The sequence below is a fragment of the Oncorhynchus gorbuscha genome, linkage group LG02, assembly GCF_021184085.1.
Source record: "Oncorhynchus gorbuscha isolate QuinsamMale2020 ecotype Even-year linkage group LG02, OgorEven_v1.0, whole genome shotgun sequence".
In the NCBI taxonomy this organism is placed as follows: Eukaryota; Metazoa; Chordata; class Actinopteri; order Salmoniformes; family Salmonidae; genus Oncorhynchus; species Oncorhynchus gorbuscha.
In genome coordinates, this window is record NC_060174.1 from 76,129,975 (window position 1) to 76,151,739 (window position 21,765).

The 21,765-nt window shown below is 41.2% G+C and overlaps 1 protein-coding gene across 1 annotated transcript; it reads left to right on the forward strand.

Annotated features, from left to right (window-relative positions):
• The first annotated feature begins 5,784 nt into the window (after nt 1-5,784).
• Nucleotides 5,785-20,559, forward strand: LOC124010001 (arrestin red cell). Its single transcript, XM_046322301.1, has 14 exons — nt 5,785-5,985; nt 8,471-8,501; nt 8,613-8,673; nt 8,824-8,868; nt 9,000-9,196; nt 9,288-9,347; nt 9,523-9,590; nt 9,736-9,956; nt 10,078-10,150; nt 13,195-13,332; nt 13,612-13,695; nt 18,250-18,326; nt 18,809-18,863; nt 19,090-20,559. Exons 1-14 carry the CDS (start codon nt 5,963-5,965, stop codon nt 19,172-19,174), a joined length of 1,218 nt encoding a protein of 405 aa, XP_046178257.1. The 5' UTR covers nt 5,785-5,962; the 3' UTR covers nt 19,175-20,559.
• The last annotated feature ends 1,206 nt before the right edge of the window (nt 20,560-21,765 follow it).

The following is a 21,765-nucleotide window of genomic DNA, read 5'->3' on the forward strand; positions in this document are numbered from 1 at the left end:
CTGGTTTTACTAGAGACGTTGGTTTTGTAATTGTTATACAAGCATGTGCGCTATTCCACGGCTCGATTCACACTATTTGTTTTTCAAAACTCCCCTGTAATTCAATATTTTTTTTAATTGGATTGACTCTTATTACGGAAGCATGGAGGGTTTTGTTGTGGCGTAAAGCTATTTGATGTCTAGACGATAATAGGCAACACTGATAACTCTTATTTGGCTGCCAAATGTATAGGTCCCCCCATAATATTTAAATTGATGAAGTGCGATCATAGGCTAATCATTATTTTAACGATCCATGTCCCTCCTAATAACGATGCCCCCCACCCTGCTGATTTGAGCTGCTGACCCATATTTGCACATGATTGTGTTTGTGGATGAGAAAGTGAACATGCCTTTTCCAAAAAGGTTTGCGGAAATAGTATAGTGCTTTGCGATGTAGCTATCATCCTCTAGGTTTTCACGCCAACCCTAATCTAGCGCGTCTGATTCAATAGTTAGCTGGTTGATAAACTGATCAGGATAGTTACAACTGGGATTGGAGCGAAGACCTACAGGAATTTAGCTCTCAGAGAATAAGGTTGGAGAGCCCTGACCTAGGACATCAACAGCCAACCAGTGTTTAATTAAATAATCTATAGGCACAAGTGTTTATTGCACATTTAGGCCTAATTAAACTGATGCTGTTGGCGATTTTCAACTTCAATTCACTGGCACTATGAAGAATAGTTTAACCATACTCATTGATAGCCTAATATATACTTTTGGTGAATTTACGAGGCATTGCTAGACATGCCATTGCTACACTGAACAAAAATATAAACGCAACATACAACAACTTCAAAGATTTCACAGAGTTACAGTTAATATAAGGAAATCAGTCAATCAAAAATAAATTCATTAGGCCCTAACCTATGGATTTCACATGACTGGGAATTCAGATATGCATCTGTTGGTTCTCACAAAATGTAGGGGAAAGGATCAGTTAAATGAAACAATCTGAAAACCAGTCAGTATCTGACCACCATTTGCCTCATGCAACGTGACACATCTTCTTCGCATAGATTTGATCAGGCTGTTGATTCACGCTGTCTGCCATCTGCCCGGTACAGTTGAAACCAGGATTCATCCGTGAAGACCACACTTCTCCATTGTGCCAGTAGCCATCGAATGTGAGCATTTGTCCACTGATGCCGGTTACTACACCGAACTGCAAACGTAACCAACACTTTACAGGTTGCGTTTTTCTTTCAGTCTGTATATAATGTGTCACCCTCACATTCTTCCTGTATTTTTCTCTCTTCATTTCTTCTCTCTCACGCGATTCTAGGTGTGGTATCCCAGCTGATTGTCTGTTTAAAGGTTACTGTGCATATGAGTACACAGAAGTATGAAAGGTGAAGACCACTGTGTGTGGGACTACAACTTGAGAAACAGCAGCACCAGCAACAGCTTTGGGATAAGGGAAAACTCACAGTAAAATCCCTGCCTTACGTTTTTGTAACACAGAGAAATAAAACTTGATTGTCTTCATTACTTCATTGATGCACTGGTACAGTATGAGCCAAAATGTGTATTTTTAATAAGGTTTTCCAGAACAATCCTCATTCCATGCAATCTCACACATTGATCTTATGTTTATATCAGATCGTCAAAAGGTTCTACAGCTGCACCACCGAGAGCATCCTGACTGGTTGCATCACTGCCTGGTATGGCAACTGCTCGGCCTCCGACCACAAGGCACTACAGAGTGTGTGTGTATGGCCCAGTACGTCACTAGGGCCAAGCTTCCTGCCATCCAGGACGTCTATATCAGGCGGTGTCAGAGGAAGCTCTAAAAAGTGTCAAAGACTCCAGCCCCCCTAGTCATAGACTGTTATCTCTGCTACCGCACGGCAAGCGATACCGGACCGCCAAGTCTAGGTCCAGAAGTCTTCTTAGCAGCTTCTACCCCCAAGCCACAAGACTCCTGAACAGCTAATCAAAGGGCTACCCAGACCCCTATTTTACGCTGCTGCTACTCTCTGTTTATTATCTATGCAAAGTGACTTTAACTCTACCTATATGTACATATAACCTTAACTAACCGGTGACACCTGTGTATAGCCTTGCTTGTTATTTTACTGCTGCTGTTTAATTATTTGTTACTTTTTTCTATTTTTTACTTAACACAATTAAAATATTTTATTTCCTTCTTAAAGCATTGTTGGTTAATGGCTTGTAAGTAAGCATTTCACTGTAAGGTCTACACCTGTTGTAATCGGTGCATGTGACAAATAGCATTTTATTTGTCACATGTATATATTTATGATTAAAATGAATAATAATAATAAACCTTTGCGAAGTGAATTGTCTGTGTACAGTGCAACAGACACTCGAAGTGAAATACAGCTAACGTGGAAATGACACATTTAATTGCAAAGTGTTCTTTCATATAATTGATATACATTTTAATTACTGATACCTCCACTATGCTCACATGTTCTTGACCTGATTTGTTTTATGTTGTTTGCACAGCCAACGCTCTCACGGGAGTACATGAACATTCCTGCTGGCCTACTTTTCCAAAAATCCATTCATACCACAGAAACATAACCACTGAATGTTGGCCTTTCTCAGTTAGGTACGGAAATCCATTAATCCAATCCTAGTCTCATGGCCATCCCACACTTGAACTGGATGCAGAGATTTGTCAAATCCCATACAACAATCGCAGGTCCTGCAGCCAGGCAGCCACTTCCTGTAGTTCAGGAACAGGATGTGATGCCATCAGGCGAGGCCAGCCATCTTGTTGAGCAGGGCCTTCTGGTGCTGGACTTCAGAGTTTGCAGTGGGTTGGAGTAGCCCTGAAACCGAGGAGGAGGAAAGAAAATAGGATAACAGAAACAGTCAATTTTACAATTGTAAACTACCCTGACGGTGTCTCCAGTAATGACACTTATGCAATATATATATATTTACTTTCATGGAACTGGTGTGAGTATATAGTCTCTCACTGCTACATGTTTCCACAATGATATTGAATTACCTACCATCATCTCGGCCAGGGGCACGGTGGCCAACAGCAACTTTATGGCGAATCTGGATGTCCCGGATGGCCCTTGAGCTAGGTCACTCAGCACGAGGCTCAGGTGCTCCCCCACCGTCACCTCCAGTGTCATCACAGGCTCCAACGCCTGCCTCAGAGCCTACAGAAATGGACAAACACAACACTGTTACTACTGTAGTATTACTATCACCAACAAACATTCTACTGTATTGCTAATGCCTTTTTTCTTCTATGGGCACTCACAAACCACTGAGGAGACTACAGTACATAGGCAGAGATCATCTCACATTGTGTACACAACTCTATCAAAGGTGTTCCTGTGCAGGTGTTAATGCACAGTTGTAGTCAAAAGCTTGGACACACCTACTCATTCAAGGGTTTTTCTTTATTTTACTATTTTCTACATTGTAGAATAATAGTGAAGAAATCAAAACGATGAAATAACACAGATGGATTCATGTAGTAACCAAAAAAAGTGTTAATTGTACATTTGAGATTCTTTAAAGTAGCCACTCTTTGCCTTGATGACAGCTTTGCACAAGCTTGGCATTCTCTCAACCAGCTTCATGAGGTAGTCACCTGGAATGCATTTCTATTAAACAGGTGTCTTGATAAAAGTTAATTTGTGGAATTTTTCTTTCTTAATGTGTTTGAGCCAATCAGTTGTGTTGTGACAAGGTAGGGTTGGTATACAGAAGATAGCCCTATTTGATAAAAGACCAAGTCTATATTATAGCAAGAACACCTCAAATAAACAAAGCGAAATGACAGTCCATCATTACTTTAAGACATGAAGGTCAATAATTGTTGAAAGTCAAGAACTTTGAAAGTTTCTTCAAGTGCAGTCGCAAAAACCATCAAGCGCAATGATGAAACTGGCTCTCATGATGACCGCCACAGGAAAGGAAGACCCAGAGTTACCTCTGCTGCAGAAGATAATTTCATTAGAGTTACCAGACTCAGAAATTGCAGCCCAAATGATTGATTCACAGAGTTCAAGTAACAGACACATCTCAACATCAATTGTTCAGAGGAGACTGCTTGAATCAAGCCTTCATGGTCAAATTGCTGCAAAGAAACCACCACTAAAGGACACCAATAATAATAAGACTATTGCTTGGGCCAAGAAACACGAGCAATGGACATTAGACCAGTGGAAATCTGTCCTGATGAGTCCAAATTTGAGATTTTTGGTTCCAACCGCTGTGTCTTTGTGAGACGCAGAGTAGGTGAATGGTTGATATCTGCATGTGTAGTTCCTACTGTGAAGTATAGAGGAGGAGGTGTGATGGTGTTGGGGTACTTTGCTGGTGACCCTGCCAGTGATTTATTTTGAATTTGAGCAACACTTAACCAGCATGGCTACCACAGCATTCTGCAGCAATACGCCATCCCATCTGGTTTGCGCTTAGTGATGCTTGGTATTCAGGCCAAAGAGTACAATCTTGGTTTCATCAGACCAGAGAATCTTGTTTCTCATGGTCTGAGAGTCTTTAGGTGCCTTTTAGCAAACTCCAAGCGGCCTGTCATGTGCCTTTTACTGAGGAGTGTCTTCCGTCTGGCCACTCTACCATAAAGGCCTGATTGGTAGAGTGCTGCAGAGATGGTTGTCCTTCTGGAAAGTTCTCCCATCTCCACAGATAAATTCTGGAGCTCTGTCAGAGTGACCATCGTGTTCTTGGTCACCTCCCTGACCAGGACCTTTCTCCCTTGATTGCTCAGTTTGGCCGGGCGGCCAGCTCTAGGAACTTCTGCCATTTAAAATCCAGACTGTATCACATCCAGCCATGATTGGGAGTCCCATATGGAGGCGCACAATTGGGCCAGCGTCATCCGGGTTTGGCTGGGGTAGGACGTCATTGTAAATAAGATTTTTCTTAACTGACTTGCCTAGTTAAATAAAGATTAAATAAAAAATAAAAAATAAAAATGTCGGAGGCCACTGTGTTCTTGGGGACCTTCAATGCTGCAGATTTTTTTCCGGAGCCCTACCCAGATCTGTGCCTCAACACAATCCTGTCTCGGAGTTCTACTTCGTTCGACCTCATGGCTTGGTTTTTGCTCTGACATGCACTGTCAACTGTGGGACCTTATAAAGACTGGTATGTACCTTTCCAAATCATGTCCAATCAGTTGAATTTACCACAGGTGAACTCCAATCAAGTTGTAGAAACATCTCAAGGATGAGCAATGGAAACAGGATGCACCTGAGCTCAATTTCGATTCTCATAGCAAAGGGTCTGAATACTTACGTAAATAAGGTATTTCAGTTTTGTATTTGTGATACATTTGCAAACATGTCTAAAAGCCTGTTTTCACAGTGTTATTATGGGGTATTGTGTGTAGATAGATGAGGAAAAACATTAAAAATCTAAGTGTATTTGTCACATGTGCAGAATACAACAGGTATTGTAGACCTTACAGTGACATGCTTACTTACAAGACCTAACCAAAATGGCAGTTTAAAAAAAGAGGAATAAGAAATAAAAGCAACAAATAATTATAGAGCAGTAGTAAAATAACAATAATTTAATCAATTTTAGAATAAGGCTGTAACATAACAAAATGTAAAAAGTCAAAGAGTCTGAATACTTTCCAAATGCACTGTATACACAATGCAATTCAATCTGCAACGCTCTAACGTTACGTCCCAAAAAGCGTACCATTTTGGCGTAGGGCATTCTGAGAGTGCGTATCTATTGCGCAATGCTACACTGTTCCCAAAAGCGCGTCTTTATCAGAACTGCACGGATCGGATGAGTTCCTGCTTTTGCGGAAGCGAAAAGGAACGGAAGCCAGCGCCAGATAGCTTGCAAGGGTGGAGTAAAATACACCATAAAATAAACAGATAACAATTCACAGAAATACACACGACTTGTTCTTTTGCCACCAATATACCGAAAGCCTGCCGAGGAGATGGGGGACAAGGCGGGCACCAGGTAAGGATTCATTCCCCCGCAATATCGTATTTCTACTCCCTTGTTAGTGTGTGTGTTGTTGTGTGTGTGAAGACACGAGCACGGGGAGCTAGTTACGCTAGCATTTTAGTATCACTTGAGACCAGCCTGTTCCCCTTACATCAACATCAGATTGGTCCATACTTACCAAGGCAATAATAGCAACTAGCTATCTAATTAAACGTTAGAGATCATTCAGCCAAAACGACCATAGTCGTAGGATTTCGAGAGCAGTGTTTGTGTTGTTGTTAGCCAGACCCATATGTTTCCTAGCTAGCTAATGTTAGCAAAGGTAGTTAGCGAGCTAGAACTCTTCGGGCGGAAGAGTCTTCGCAATCCACCGGATTATCCCTGTTTTACCTACACCTTGATGACGATAACATAATTTCTAGTTTAACTAGACAACTAGCTAGTTTCACTTCAATTGCAACAGTTTTAGTAAGCATGTTCTAGCTAGCTGCAGGGTGGGGTAAACGGTGTTATGATGGCCCCCGTGGTGTGTGCATCCAACAACTAACATTACTGTAGCTAGCTCAAAATGAACGAATGAGCTGATATGCATGATTGATGTACTGTTTTGAGTCCTGGCTAATTAGCAGTCTGTTTATTTGGCCCTCAGTGACATCTATTTGATGTACATTTTACGCTTAATCGCCCAGTGTTATTTCATGCATAGATAAATATCCTGCATGTAAACAAACAAACACAGACAGTCTATCCAGCTATTGATACCATGTGCCATATACACGTGATTACTGTATATAGGCATGTTGTATAGCCACTGTTGTGTGCTGTCCATATCAGGCCAGGACAAAGATGCAGCTATTCATACTCTTGCCGGCCTGACACCTTTGATAACTTCAAAGTATTTTGCTCTTGGTAATCAGCTGCTTGTGTCTTCATCAGTATGTACAGTCTGACTCTGAGCAGCTGTACTTCTCCACTAGGTTATTCTGGATCGATGTCCTCTGCAAGTGACTATAAATAATGTGGAATATATTTGGAGAATGCAGCATGGTTCTCTACTGACATTTTTCATTGATTTTATTTCTTGGTTATTGTGCAGTGGACAGGGTCACTTTCATGTAGAAGGTTTGGCGTAAACGGTCAGATTGGTGTTTAGGTTCAGTGTTTTGAGATTTAGGGTCAAGGTCAGGTTAATAGGTGTTTCTCTTGTGGTTTCTGAAGCGTCAGCAGCAGTGATGACGACCCCCTGATGGATGCTCGTGAGCAAGTGGCGTGGTGGTTTTGAGGGGTCAGGGGTTTGGATGGTAACTAGTCAGGAGGTATAATAATAATAATATATGCCATTTAGCAGACGCTTTTATCCAAAGCGACTTACAGTCATGTGTGCATACATTCTACGTATGGGTGGTCCCGGGAATGAAGAGCTCAGAGCAGGACCAATGCACTGGCTCGTAAATGAAGAGTCAGCAGAGCACTGGGCCAATGAGATTTAAACTGAGCATGTGCGACAAGACCTGTCCTGTGTCCACTACACACTCACTATGGTTAAATTATATCCCAAGTCAAACTTACTACCATATGCTGTTAGTGTGCTCATGTTCTCCACCACTGGTGGGAAAGGATAAAGTGTTAACCTTCCTCCACTAGTCCTGGTCAGAAATGGACTAGTAGTCAGTGGTCCCTCTTCATTCTCCTAATGTTAAGGAGTTGTTGACTTGTCCTTATCAGTTAGTTATCAGCAGTCACTGGGATGAGTTTCTATGCAAATTTAGCCTAGATATCCCATTTATGACAGGACTACAGTCGTTCAATGCTCGCCAGTTAATATCCTCTTTCCTCCTATGTGCACGCACACACTGTGTTACACCTTGCCACATTCCATGAACCTCTCACAAGTATGTGTGTTTGCGTACCTAGGTTAGGTATGCATAGGGTGTGTGTAGGCCTAGTCTGTGATAGTGAAAGTGCTCTCTGAGAATTTAGTTCAGAAACTATTGTTGAACAGAATTTTTTTTCTGCATGCTGTAATAGGTGTAAAGAGTACACACAGTATGTATCAATACTCCTTTGTAGATATTCCTCGTGAAATGAGGAAGGAGTTTTTTTAGTCCTGTTGTGTTTGTGGCAGTCGGCAGCAGGAAATGGCCTCTATTTGCTGGGAGAGAGTTTCCTGTCCAGATGCAGGATATTGGGTCTAACCCTACACCTCTGGGACAGGATAGAGGACAAACTGGACGAACACCAGGGGCGTATTCATTATGTGGATTTGGTTGCTAAATGTTCCTTAAATGGAATCAAACAAAACGAGGAGTGACCAACCTTAATTTGTCCAATTAAAACACTAATTCTAGTAGCAAAGCGTTACATTTTGCAACTGTTTGGACTAATGATTACACCCCAGAGGTGTGAAAGTTACAGGCTATAGCTTCTTACTTTCTTTCTCTCTTTCTTTCTCTCTTTCTTTCTCTCTCACTTTCTATCTCCTGTGTCCTCTTGTCAGAGTCTTCAAGAAATCAAGCCCCAACTGCAAGGTAAAGGACATGAGTATTGCATGACTAGTTGTATCCTTTGATGGTTTATGTTATTAATTGTGACTTTCACATTTGTATAAAGTCCTCTACTTCCCTCCATCCTTTCTGCAGGTCACAGTATACCTGGGAAAGAGAGACTTTGTGGATCACCTTGACCAGGTGGACCCAGTCGGTAAGTGCTGGATGGTCAATGAGTTTACTGGTGAGAGCATCATGGGACTCTCATAAAACTGCCTCATTTTATTGTTCGTAAACTCTGTGTTTCAAACAATTAATATTGTCTAATCAAAACCTTACCTCTTTACATTTTCCTTTCTCACAGATGGTGTGATTCTAGTGGACCCCGACTATCTGAAAGAAAGGAAAGGTATGAGTTGGCATCTTCCTCATTCTCTCCACTGTTTTGCTTCCTCATTCTCTCCACTGTTTTGTCTCCTATTTTTTTGCCATTTTATATCAACCTCTTCTGATGTTTAAACCCCCCCTCCTTCTCCCCAGTGTTTGTGACTCTGACGTGTGCATTCCGCTATGGCCGTGAGGACCTGGATGTGCTGGGCCTGTCCTTCCGGAAGGATCTGTACATCTCCACCTTCCAGGCCTTTCCTCCAATCGCAGAGGAACGCAAAGCCAACAGTCGCTTGCAGGAAAGACTACTGAAGAAACTGGGCCAGCAGGCACACCCCTTCTACTTCACAGTGAGTCAAGTAAACACACACAACCACACACACACATGAACATACATATACTTTGAGTCTGTAAAATATGGCAAATTTGTGTCTCTCTCAGATTCCCCAGAACCTGCCGTGCTCAGTCACCTTACAGCCAGGACCAGAAGACACTGGGAAGGTAAAGACGCTTGAGCATCACTTCATGCAAACTTACACATTATATGACGGATATCTAAACTCAGCTATTTCCATACCTTTAGAGTCAACAATACACACCCACATGACGCTAATAATGCCGATTTGATCGTTTATGTCCATGTCGCTTCGCCTTTCCTCCACCTTTCCCTCTTTAGGCATGTGGGGTAGACTTTGAGATCCGGGCGTTCTGTGCCAAATCGATAGAGGAGAAGATTCACAAACGGTACAAAAGCCATTTTACTCTGTCTTCTGCAGGAGCTTTTTAGGGTCTGTAATCCTTGAAAACATGTGATATGCATGTCTGTGCATTTCTCTATGTTTTTAGTTAGTCAGCAAAGGCGGTGATCTGTAACGTGTGTGTTGTGTAGGAACTCTGTGCGGCTAGTGATCCGTAAGGTGCAGTATGCCCCAGAGAAGCCTGGGCCTCAGCCCATGGTGGAGACCACACGGAGCTTCCTCATGTCGGACCGCTCACTACACCTGGAGGCCTCTCTGGATAAAGAACTCTACTACCATGGAGAACCCATCAGCGTGAATGTTCACGTCACCAACAACTCCACCAAGACTGTCAAAAGAGTCAAAATCTCAGGTACCTGTCTTTCATCAAAGTTGTATCAATCGTTATTTTATGACTCTAGGCTCTATTCGCTCTTCTCTCCTCTGTTTTCTTTTGTATGTGTGTGGTTAACTCTTTCTTTCCCTCTCCCCAGTGCGACAGTATGCTGATATCTGTCTGTTCAGTACGGCTCAGTACAAGTGTCCAGTGGCTCAGGTGGAGGCAGAGTGAGTATTTTACCTGACTATTATACCTATCACTCCTCAGTTCCTTTATTTCCACTTTGCCTGTTTCCTTTTATACATCACACCTAGGGCTGTTGCGGTGACGTATTACTGCCACACTGGCAGTCATGAGTCATGACCACAGTAAAATCCTACATGAACGTTGAGTCAGGGTAATCTCTTTTTATGCACACTGGACATGCATTAGTAGTAGCTTACCCAACTCCCTAACCATCCTCAGGAGGCTAATGGCATGGTACTCAGGGCTCTATTGTTCCTCTAACCCAGCGGTTCCCAACCAGGGGTACTAGGACCCCTGGGGGTACTTGGCCTATCCACAGGGGGTACTGGAAGACTGATTGGTCAAATCTACATGAGGGGGTACTCTGGGCAGAGCAAAATTAAATGGATGGTACAGTAACCAAAAAAGGTTGGGAACCACTGCCCCAACCACTCTGACATCTATGCAAATGTAATCGAAAATCACATCAAACACTTATCATCAAGACAGAAGGTGCTTTTACAACTTACCTCACTGTGCTTGATCAATTTGAAGAAAGAAGTTCAACAATAGGTTGAAACTGAGTGAAAAACATGGTCGTTGTGGATGTTGTTTCAAAGCCTAACACAACAAAATGGACAGCGCTTTCTTTTTGGCCCAAGCCCCAAATCCCCGCGAATTTAAATAAAGATTGTGCCATTAAATAGCCAACTACATATTATGCATGGCAGAAAAACATAAATACTGATTCATTATATCTTTGGTACATAGTCGGTGTATCTTAAATTAAAGAAATTCAGATTTAGACTATAATTATAGTACATTTGTTGTAGATTTTGAGTAGCCAAGTAATAGGGAATTTAAACAAATTATAATAATGGACTAACACATTACCTTGAGCTACAAAATATCTCACCACCGTGAGTTTCAATCTCCTCTCCTTTATTCCTTACTCCAGCGCGCAGAGAGAGAGGGGCTGTTATAACAGTTGAATATGTTTAGTTGTGAAAACATGTTACTATCGATGTTCCCAAACAGATTTAACCTGATTTCACAAATTAAACACTGGGTAGCTGCAGGAACAGGGTTGGAGAGCACAGAGTTTGGGCTGAATATCACCTGTGTTGCAGCGAAATGACTGGAATAGTCTACCCAACATGAGTGAAAACCGGACCGGCAGGAAAGTGGCCTCCATTCGCTATTCCAGTGCATACGGATGACATGTATTTTTTTGTATTGCTTGTTTGATAATGGGCTATTATAAATCACAACTAATTTGACATATTAGTAAAGACAAGTTCATATTCAGAATAGTCTGATTGGTGGAAATATGATCACTTGATGAGAGAACAGCGAATGCAGCCTGAGCCTTGTTGTTGCGACTTTCTCAAATCATCAATAGCCTATAGTCGGATCATACAGCCCATATATTTTCGATTTCTAAATAATTTTAAGGTTTGTATCATTCACAACTAAAGTTGCCAAATAACTCTAAACCTAGCGCATAGGACCTGTTTCAAATAATCACTTTTACGCTCAACATAGCCACTTCATATGCGCACTCTCTCGCTCCGGAATGGGAATATTATCCAGTCTATTTTTATCAGCTAAGTTCAATTATATTCTTCTTACTATAAAATCATATGATGTTCTCGGGACTTATACACATATATTGTCTGCTCAATGAACAAGCCTACAGCCTATGGCATATTTTTTTATTAAAAATATAATAATTTTATAGCCAGATAACACACAGCAGGCCAATTTATATTCTGTTCTTCTGAAATGCATTTATTTCAAATCATAATGTTTTTAGTTTTTTTTTAGACCTGCCTAAAATAAATACATTTATTTTTATGGTGTATATTCAATTAGTTTTATTCAACTTTTAAAAATGTCGATGTTCCAAAGGTGTGCGTCAGAGGCTTGTATGCTACTTGTCTGAGTGGAGCCTGGAGATGTTCATTTGACATGATTGTTAATTAACAGTCTGTGAGACGGCCAGTCTTTTGCATGACAATAACCTGCTGACCGCTGCAGCACCAGACGTCATGGTATATAAACTATGTTGGTGAGCATTAAAGGTTTAGTTATACCATGTTTGATTTCTGGCACTGTTCTGCCATTGTATACCAGTATTTTAGGATGAACAAATGTTGAAACAACATTTACCCTGGTCTGGCAACGAACAACAAAATGTTGAGTTTGGAATTCTAAACAAAGTTCCTTCTATGCTACAGGTAGAGGACAAAACATGGAAACTGTGGGAATGAGAAACAACAAGTACCCAAAGCAGAGGCTACATTGGTAACCTGTTCATAAAAATTTGAGGCTACTTTAAATGTTACCCTGAGCACATCCCCCATCCTCTGGTAGTTCTGAACTACTGCAGTATAGCCAGTCATGCATTGTGGCTGGTAGCACCTGGGGATTTGCTGTTAGCTGGAATGACGCTGTGTAAAGCTTGTGTGTGTGCGCGTGTTTCTTTGGGTCGGAGCTTTCTCAGGGGCTACGTAGCAGATCTTAGATTGTTCTCGGATCTAGTTTGACTGTGTCTGCCTTGCTCGGTGGCGTTGGTGGCATCCATCCGCAAAGCCCAACTGAAGTGTAGCAACAGGAGGGAAGAGAGTGGATTTGAACCGCCATTCCTGAAGCCAGAACGATAACCCACTTGTCAGATATTGTTCACTTCTTCTTTTGTTTTTTCACCAATTTCCTCTTTTGCTTTCTGTTCACCATTAATATTTTATACATGCAAGAAAGAAAAATAGTAGAATGTTTATAGCTAAGTTAGCTAAAAAGTCCTCTTCCAGGCCCACAGCCTCATCCAGCAAGTATGGCTCCAGTACAGTTCTGGCTCGGGCTTGCTCTCCCTCCCCCATCCTTTCCTTTCCTGTTCATGCCATTATCATTTTTCAGATTTCCAAGGCATCTCTTAATAACTTCTAGCTTGTGATCAGGTGTTTTTCCATACCTTCTCGTCCAGATCTATTGATATTCCAGTTATGTCCCAGGTGTGCTGATAGGTGTGTGTTCCTCTCCTCAGTGACCAGGTGTCGTCTAGCTCTACGTTCTGTAAGGTGTACACCCTCACACCCACGCTAGACAAGAACCGTGAGAAGAGGGGCCTGGCCCTGGACGGAAAGCTCAAACATGAGGACACCAACCTGGCCTCCAGCACCATGTATGATGACTCACACACACAAACACTGTAGTCTGGCATCCAGAACCATGTTAGATAGTAATTACTCTCTCTCTAGCTTGGCCTCAGCAATATTTCACACACCACATATGCTGTAACTTGGCCAGAATGTGACTTTACACATGCTAAGGGAGTGATTGAGCTCATAAATGCATTTATTCTGATTTATTTTCGAATGCAGCACCCTAGAAGATGCAAGATCCCATCCCTTACTGAGAACCTTTTTCACCACCCTCTCTGTCTCTCATGTTTGTGTTTCAGTGTTAAGGATGTAACTAACAAGGAGGTCCTTGGAATCCTGGTCTCCTACAGGGTCAAAGTAAAACTGGTCATCTCTCGTGGAGGGTGAGTTCCACATGAGTCTGGTCAATATCACTACGTTGTTGTGGGGGGGTTCTGTGCAGGTACGCACTGCAGTGTTTTCCTTATGCACTACTTTTTAAACTTCATATATTAACTAGGCTTCTTTTAATTTAAAAACCTCAGTTTAAGGGTCTTTCTCAAAATACATACTACCTCCGAACACGCAAATTGGAGCACAGTATGAGTTCAAATCAAAGTATGTGAAACAGAGCACAGAGGGCACTTCTTGAATGCGTACTCCATTTGTACATATTTTGAAGCATGCATCAACACAAGCTTCAACAGAAAGTATGCAAAGAATTATGACGCAACCACGTAAAAAATTATGCCACATTTCTTGAAATCAATGGCGGGCATTATTTGAGCTGAAGCGAGAGAATGAAATGTTGCATGTTCACATCTCATATATTTCCTGACTACAATATTTTATCTTGATATGTTAATAAATACATGCTGTGTTACTTTTGGCATGTTTTCCTGCCTATGTACTGTATACTGGCTAGCTACTAGTACTGTTAGATGCCACAAAGAATTGTTAGCTAGAATTTACATCTTTCTTGTATAATATTAGTTTTAGGTCATTTTTGCTTGATTTTATTTATTTGATTATTTAACCTTTTATTTAACGAGGCAAGTCAGTTAAGAACACATTTTTATTTGCAACGGAGGCCTACCCCGGCCAATCCCGGATGACGCTGGGCCAGTGGTGCGCCGCCCTATGGGACTCCCAATTACGTCCGGATGTGATTCAGCCTGGATTCGAACCAGGGACTGTAGTGACAACTGTTAAACTATCTGGTTAGCTACATTAGTATGATTCACATATAGCTAGCTGTTAGCTATGAAGTAAAACGGTTGCTTTGTGTTTATCTTGTTTCGTCTCTATTGCCATTGTTTTCATGATTGGAAAACAGTTCAGTGAATGGGTAAGTCAATAGGGCTAACTGGCTAGCTAGCCATGAAGAATTGGTAGCTTCCCATGAAAAATGTACATCTACCTTGCATAACATTAGTTTTAGGTCAATTTTGCCTGTTTAACTACATTATTACGATTCACATATCTAGTTGATTATTATGAAGTGAAATGTTTGCTTTGTGTATATATCTTGTTTAATCTATTGTTGCCATTGTCCTGGCTGGAAGAAGGTTCAGTGAATGGAGAGGTAAAGTGTGAGGTAATACAGTAGGGAGAGTGCGAGTGCTTCTCAAATGTATTGTTTTATGGGGGTTTTCCCACACTTTCGTCTTCACAAGAACATGATCTGAGAATACACTCTTGAGTATGAGAGTGTGGAGCACGGTAGTATGAAAAATTGAGAAACACCCTAATCTTCTCGGTTCTAAGCTGACATGTTTAATTGTTTTAAGGTGGTCATAACATAGATAATTTAGCTATTTGTTTTGGAATTGTAGGACCCCGTTAGGTATAAAACAATTACTGCATATAAATATAAAACAAGTATTGAATTTAGCCTTTACTACTAAAGCCCATAGAAACGCATTGAACAACATATTCATAAATGGCAAAAGACAGAAAAATAATTAATTATAAGGTTTAATAAGAAAGCTCAGGAAATATACACACTACAGGTCAAACGTTTTAGAACACCTACTTATTCAAGTGTTTTTCTTTATTTGTACTATTTTCTACATTGTAGAATAATTAGTGAAGACATCAAAACAATGAAATGACACAGATGGAATCATGTAGTAACCAAAAAAGTGTTATAAAATTGATTTGGATTAGTTTATTTGAGATTCTTCAAAGTAAGCAACCTTTCCCTTGATGACATCTTTGCACACTCTTGGCATTTTCTCAACCAGCTTCATGAGGTAGTCACCTGGAATGCATTTCAATTAACTGGTGTGCCTTAAGTTAATTTGTGGAATTTCTTACCTTAATGTGTTTGAACCAATCAGTTGTGTTGTGACAAAGTAGGGGGCTATACAGAAGATTTGGTGAAAGACCAAGTCCATATTATGGCAAGAACAGCTCAAATAAGCAAAGAGAAACGACAGCCCATCATTACTTTAAGACATGAAGGTCCGTCAATACGTAACATTTCAAGAACTTTGAAAGTTTCTTCAAGTGCAGTCACAAAGACTGATGAAACTAGCTCTCATGAGGACTGCCCTTGAGAATTTTCCTGCAGTTCTATATTGTTTCTCAACAGGGAATCCATGTTTACCTGACAGAATACAACCTTTTTTCTTAGGTTTTTGCCACAGTAAATGTAATTGAACGACTAGACTAGTTTTTCTGACTAGATTACTAATCTCCCGCCTTCCCTTCAAGTCTGAAACCCTACCAACTCTGTGACTCACAAACATCCTGTCCCCTCCCTGACAATCCCACCCACAGTGATTGATTGACAGGCCAAACTGTTAAAGGGATAGTTCACCCACATTTCTAAATGACACATTGGTTTCATTACCCTTAGTGTCCATAGCCACAGAGCCAATAAAATACATAATTTTAAGAACAAACATCATTGTGGCAGTTCATATCTTGCAGTAAAACTGTAAATATAATTTTTATCTCAAGAGTCTGGTTTAGTGATATATAATAGCTCTGATCATATAGGCCTAGACAATATCCCAAACATTAACAACACACTGAATACATACATTTTTCATACATTTTAATTAAGTCACAACCCATTTTACCAATATGGGAGGTAAAGTCGTTAAAGTATTCAACAATTAACTGTGGCTACATGGCTACAGTTAATGGCTACTTGGCTACTTCCATGTCCTCAGGGAAACACTGACACACACACCTACCACTGACCACACACATGCTGTAGTCTACACACACACACCTTTACACCTTTACACTCCAATCTGTGTCATGCACTCCTGGTACTCTGCCACTACAACTTGTGTATAAACAGTCAGAAAATCACGTCTCCCAGACCCTCACTCGTCTCTCTGCTCCTCCCACTCCACTCACTGGTGCGCCATGCTTTGTGGTCTCCCCTCTCTCGGTTGCGGTTGCCTTGGTTTTGAGTTCCCGCCTCATTTCATCTTCCCTCCTGTGGTTTGTGTCTCTCTCGCCTCCTGTGTTTGTCCGCCCGTCTGTTTGTTTGTGCGTCTCTCTCCCTCCATCTGTGCATCTGCTCTTGCATTGGGTCATCTCAGGCTGCTGAGTGGCGTGTTAGAAAGGTAATATGACATCCCAGTGTTAGTGGAATTTCTAAATTCCTATATGTTTTATAGCCAAATCAAATTCGCACTCGCTCTAGTTCATTAATGAGGTGTAAGTTCATTAATTATGCATGAAGTAGATCGAGACCAGTCTTAAAAGCCAGGTAAACAGCGTTTAATTCAAGTGAGTACTAACCACATACACATATTTCCACACGTTATAAACTGAAAATGACATCATCAGTTTCCCACACTCTCTCCGATTCCCACAATAGCCCAGTGTTTTCAGGTCCGGAGATGTCTTCTACTCCTCTCATAAACCAGACATTCCAATCTGTCTAAAAGATATCTTCTCCTCCACAAATGGTACATCAAGGACCATTCTTATCTGTCAGAAAAGCTACATCATCCCTCTCCCTTAAACTTCCCGCAAGGTAGAAACAATGAATTTGCTTTCCTTACATTTTCAGTAACAGCTTAACCAAGAGCCCATAGTATTAGAATAAATGGTTCTAATTAGAAATGTATACATAATTAATAATTTCAACTATAATTTCCTCACACCCAGCCACCACCTGCATGTGTGTGTGGTGATCTTATGCCCTACTGCTATTTGTGTGTGTGCGCGTTTGGTTGAGTGTCTGTGCGCCAGAAACGCCATCAGTGCCTCTTAAGTGTGTGTATGTGTGGCTATTTTACATACCAGCCATTGTATGTCAAATCTCACCTGCAGATGCTAAGCTGCAGCCTCCTGTGTTCTCCCTGGCTGAGTCAGTCCTAACCCTAAGGATGGTGTGAGGTTTCATTAGGCTGTGGCCCAAAGTCACACTGATGCAGAGTTATCAATGCAGTGTTGAGGGGAATTAAGCTTGAATATATTAAGTCTGCACATCTTGGTGTTCAGGCTTTGATTTATTACAATTCATTGGTTATTACTGTATAATGACTGTTTGGAAACAAAGTGCTACCCAGACCTGAAGAGTTCCCATTGGTGAAGATCAATGTTCGACAGCGAAGGAGGGTTGATTGGGATAATTGCCCCTTCACTGATCAAACATGTCACTAATCACTATTTCCTGGGTGGTTTCCTGTCAGATCTGGATTATTAATTGTGCAATATGAATGTTTCCATAGAATAACAAATTGTTATTGATTGACATGCATAATTGAACATTCATGTGGTCCTTCGTAGCTCATTTGTTAGAGCAAAGGCGCTTGCTACGCCAGGATAGAGGGTCCAATTCCCGGGACCCCCCCATACTTAATGTATGCACGCATGACTAAGTCGCTTTGGAATAAAGCGTCTGCTAAATGTCTTATAATATATATGCATGCATAATAATAATTATTGATCTTAATAAATGCTGTTTATGTTCTGTGTTTTTCCAGAGATGTGTCGGTGGAGCTGCCCTTTGTCTTAATGCACCCCAAACCCACAGAACTGCCCATATCCCGCCCACAGTCAGGTACCTACAGACTCCCACCACCTCTCCATAAGCCCACTATCAGGTCTTTATCTCAGTATTTCGGGTTCGTCTCCTTCCCTTCATTTGCAGTGAATTGAGAGTTGAACAAATCCTCTGGCAAGCTTCCACCATTTTCTTCCACCTTGTTACATTCACATATTCAAATGTTCCGATCAGTTCAAATTAAGGATGATGAGCACTTTAGAGTCCCTCAAGGGGCTTGCTTTTTTGTGTGATTGGGAAGCAGTGAATTAGTGGAGACTCTACTTATCCTATAAGTGAAGAGGAATTGACAATGGACACAGTCTTGTGAAATATCTGTCAGTAGTTTAGTTCAGCCTTGTGGGCGGGGAACAACAGTCCCTCACATACACAAGCACATCAAATACATAATCTCACTCTGGTATTTCCTGCCTGTAAATTACTATGGAGTTGCCATGGTGACATCGCACTGACATGTCATTATCTGTGTGTTCTAACAGCTGTGCCGGAGTCGGACCCTCCCATTGACACCAACCTGATAGAATTTGAATCAAAGTGAGTATTAATCTGGTCTGTCTGACCATTGTAATCACTGCTTCTTTACTCCGTTTACACAGGCAGCCTAATTCTGATCTTTTGCCCAATTATTGGCAAAAGACCAATAAGTGAAAAAAATATCAGAATTGGGCTGCCGGTGTAAATGCAGCCAAAGACACCCTAAGACTTTTCCCAAAGATCTAAAACACTCACACTTCTGCCATGTTTTCTTGTCATCCTACAGTAGTTTCTCCCAAGATGACGACTTTGTGTTCGAGGACTTTGCCCGCCTGCGGCTCAAAGGAATGGCAGACGATGAGGACTGTTAGAGCTCACGCACACACACTTGCGCAAACTCTTACACACACACGGTGGGATGAAGGCCTGTGGATGGAGAGGTGTGGTGGCCTCGTGGTCTTCCCTATGTTGCTTGCGGTGTTCTTTTGTCTTGCTTAAGCCACTTTTCTTGTACATGTTCTCTGTTTTGCGTTCTCGCTGTCTGCAGTGGTTGTTGTTATGGGGGTGGCAAACACAAGTGAAAACCCAGCACCATGTAAATGTTGATGTAATATTGTACCATGGCAATGCTGACAGATCCACAGGTGTCATTTGGCCAGCAGTTTTTAGGAGCGGTGTAATAAGTGCTATAATGGATAAAAAGTAGATTTAAATGTCATAAAGAGTGTTGATGTGCCATGGCTGTCCACGCCGAGGGAGTGCCATTAAAAGGAAGGGGGCTTTATCGTTCTTTTTCCACCAATAGTGATTTAAATGTAATTATTTCTACAAATATTGATCATATTGATCATGTATTGATCATTGATATAAAACGAGGTTTAGAGAGTACCTGTAAACACACCGAGAGAAGGGCAAACACAGACTGACACTTTGGTTTGGTGATGTAATTTAGGCAACCCCATCTGCCCCATCTTGACATTCCTGAATTTCTACCCTGTCATTCATTCTGTAAAAACCTTCATGTTTTAAGGGAAGAATAGAGGTATGTATCTATGATTCACTCTCTTCTACAATAAAAAGAGGACAGACGATACGCTCCCACTTACAATAAACTTGCACACACTGGACCTGCACTGTATAGCCTAGTGATACTCCTCATTGTCAGTTCATCTCAATGCACCACTGACATTCATCAGATTCTTTTTCAAATCATTTCTACATCCGATTCCATTCACTTTTGTGCTGAATCCCAAACTGGCCCCTAGCTCTTCTCCTGTAGATCTGAAAGGATTGGATAGATATAAGTAATGTGGGGAAATTCCAACTAGCCAATGAGAAGGCAGGGTGAATCAATTACTATAATATTTATACCTATCCAATCCTAGAAGTGCCTAGTGACAGGCTAGCTAGGGGTCAGTTTGAGATTCATCATTGGTGTCAGAGCTTTGTAGAGCAACAGCGACACCAATGGAGCATGTTTTTCAGCAGTGTTGTGAACTATGATCTGTGATTGTTGTTGTGCATCTATGGGTTACCTGTTTGCAGCTCTAAGTGTGAATATTTGAAAGTGCTGCCACTGAGCTGCGGGAGAGTCTTAATGTCTACAGAAAGTATGCTGATATGATTTTGATGGAACATGACAGAACTATTAATATTATTACTACTGTATCATTGACTATGATTATTCTCAATCATTTAATACTTTTGTTTGCCTTTTTTCAGATTTTTTTTTAAATTAAAGGCAAAATGAATTAAATTCTCTAGTAGATACTCCTTTTCGTGTACGTTCTATCAAGTCTCGCATCCAAAGACGGAAGAGAATTGAATCTGACTGATGAAGTCAAGTATCCAAACATGGGCTCAGATGACTTCCTCGTCAGAAGTTCAATTTCTTTATCTACAATGTGTGTTTGCGTTAAATTTGTTTTGCACAGTAGCTTGTCAGAAGTTATCAAAATGGCATCATGCTTCACCATTTGGGGCTCAAAGTGCCACTGACACATTTATACCTACTTTGCAGAAATGTGTAGTTAGGTAAGCTCCTCTGGGCCAGTGAGTGACCATTAAAGGATGGTCGCACATAAAAACAGGAAGCAGTCACAGGACAGAGAGTGGTGTCTAAGTGAAGTGAAAAACATGACAGAAGTTTTACTTTATTGCTCGTAGTATTTTAAAACGGTTAATGATAAACCATTGAGTTAGGTCTTAGGTACTCACTTAAATAAGCCTGTACATACAGTATCTGAAATTCACAACAGTATTACAGTTTGGTTTATAATTAGCTTTACCTATAGATACATTGATTCAAATCAATATCTTTCAAAAGATAAACATGTAAAAAAAACATTTGAGCCACATTCAAGGTCTGTTTTAGTACAGGAAGTTTTGGGAAAATGTGTCACAGTCCACCCTGGGCAGTGTGCACCATCCTCCTCTGGGCAAAGCAGAGCTTGATATTAAATCAAATCAAATGTATTTATATAGCCCTTCGTACATCAGCTGATATCTCAAAGTGCTGTACAGAAACCCAGCCTAAAACCCCAAACAGCAAGCAATGCAGGTGTAGAAGCACGGTGGCTAGGAAAAACTCCCTAGAAAGGCCAAAACCTAGGAAGAAACCTAGAGAGGAACCAGGCTATGTGGGGTGGCCAGTCCTCTTCTGGCTGTGCCGGGTGGAGATTATAACAGAACATGGCCAAGATGTTCAAATGTTCATAAATGACCAGCATGGTCGAATAATAATAAGGCAGAACAGTTGAAACGGGAGCAGCAGCACAGTCAGGTGGACTGGGGACAGCAAGGAGTCATCATGTCAGGTAGTCCTGGGGCACGGTCCTAGGGCTCAGGTCCTCCGAGACAGAGAAGGAGAGAATTAGAGAACGCATATTAGTTGGGACGCAAGCGAGTGCCTGACACTGCTGTGTGTTCTGTGTCTGTTTGTGTGTCTCCTTACAGAGAAAAG

What these genes read in the sequence shown, in the direction of transcription:
- LOC124010001 (XM_046322301.1), top strand. Translation starts at nt 5,963, where the DNA reads ATGGGGGACAAGGCGGGCACCAG. An exon ending in GTGGCTCAGGTGGAGGCAGA is followed by an intron (nt 10,151 to 13,194) that starts GTGAGTATTTTA and finishes TCCTCTCCTCAG; the next exon opens with TGACCAGGTGTCGTCTAGCT. An exon ending in CTGGTCATCTCTCGTGGAGG is followed by an intron (nt 13,696 to 18,249) that starts GTGAGTTCCACA and finishes GTGTTTTTCCAG; the next exon opens with AGATGTGTCGGTGGAGCTGC.